This window comes from Acanthamoeba castellanii (assembly GCF_000313135.1).
Source record: "Acanthamoeba castellanii str. Neff unplaced genomic scaffold scf7180000084758, whole genome shotgun sequence".
Lineage (NCBI taxonomy): Eukaryota > Discosea > Longamoebia > Acanthamoebidae > Acanthamoeba > Acanthamoeba castellanii.
Genome location: NW_004457380.1, coordinates 587,512 through 588,466, shown reverse-complemented (window position 1 = coordinate 588,466; position 955 = coordinate 587,512). Strand labels below are relative to the sequence as shown.

The window sequence follows — 955 nt, the reverse complement described above, 5'->3', positions numbered from 1 at the left end:
GGCCACCTCCCCGGCCAGGGTGAGCTCCACGAGCACCACCTCGCCGCCCGTCGTCAGGGCCTTCGAGGGCAGAACCACCCGCGTGCTCAAGTACAGCACCTGTTGCGTGCATGCGTGTCGTTCGGCAACGGTGAGTGCGGTGAGCGCACACAACACGCACACGCACACGCACCAACGCACACGCACACAAAGGAGGAGGGAAGAGAGGGACCTCGTTGTCGTTGACGCGTCGCTTGGCGATGAGGAAAATGTTGTGGCGCTGCAAGAGGTCCGTGAGGGCGTTCGAGTCGGCGGTCACCAGCGGCCCCAGCTGCTGAACTCGCTCGCTCTCGTTGGGGATGTCCTTCCACGCCGCCAGGTAGGCCGACTTCTCGAGCGCGCCGTCGGGCGAGAAGAACACGTTGAGCGGGCACTCGGCCAGGAAGTAGAACACGTCCACGTTGTTCTTCACCGCCACGTGGATGGCCGGCGACACGGGTCCCTCGTCGCCGTCAGCGCTCAGCGGCACGAGCACATCGCTGGTCTGGCCCGGCCCGACGGCGGTGATGTCCAGCAGCGTCTTGGCCGGCTTGAGTCGGTAGCTGCGTGCGGGGGAGAACGTGAGCCCAGGCGTGTAGTTGTGTGCTTATGTGTGTCGTGTGTGTGTGTGTGTGTGTGTGGAGCAGCGGGGGCGCGGGTGGCGTACAAGTTCTTGTTGAACTGGACCATGAACCCGTCCATGGGGGCGTTGGAGTAGTTGGCCAGGGTGAGCGCGAGCACCGGGCCGGAACCGCCGCGACGCACAAAGGCGCCGCGCACCTCGAGCCCCCTGCCCTTCTCTGCCGACAGCAGCACCTTCTTCTCCACGGCCTGCCGGTGCGTCGTTAGTCGATCGACCAGTCAAAAGCGCGTGCGCGTGCGTTGGTGTGGGTACGCACGGGCTGGGTGGGAGCAGGGCCGGGGGAGGACAGGAAGC

The 955-nt window shown here is 65.9% G+C and overlaps 1 protein-coding gene across 1 annotated transcript; it reads right to left on the bottom strand.

Annotated features, from left to right (window-relative positions):
- Positions 1-6: 6 nt before the first annotated feature.
- On the bottom strand, positions 7-720 carry ACA1_217590 (uncharacterized protein; the record flags this gene model as incomplete). Its single annotated transcript, XM_004337141.1, has 3 exons — positions 7-99; positions 212-581; positions 686-720. Coding segments are annotated over 3 exons (498 nt in total), but the record flags the coding sequence as incomplete, so codon positions are not given.
- Between the last annotated feature and the right edge of the window lie 235 nt (positions 721-955).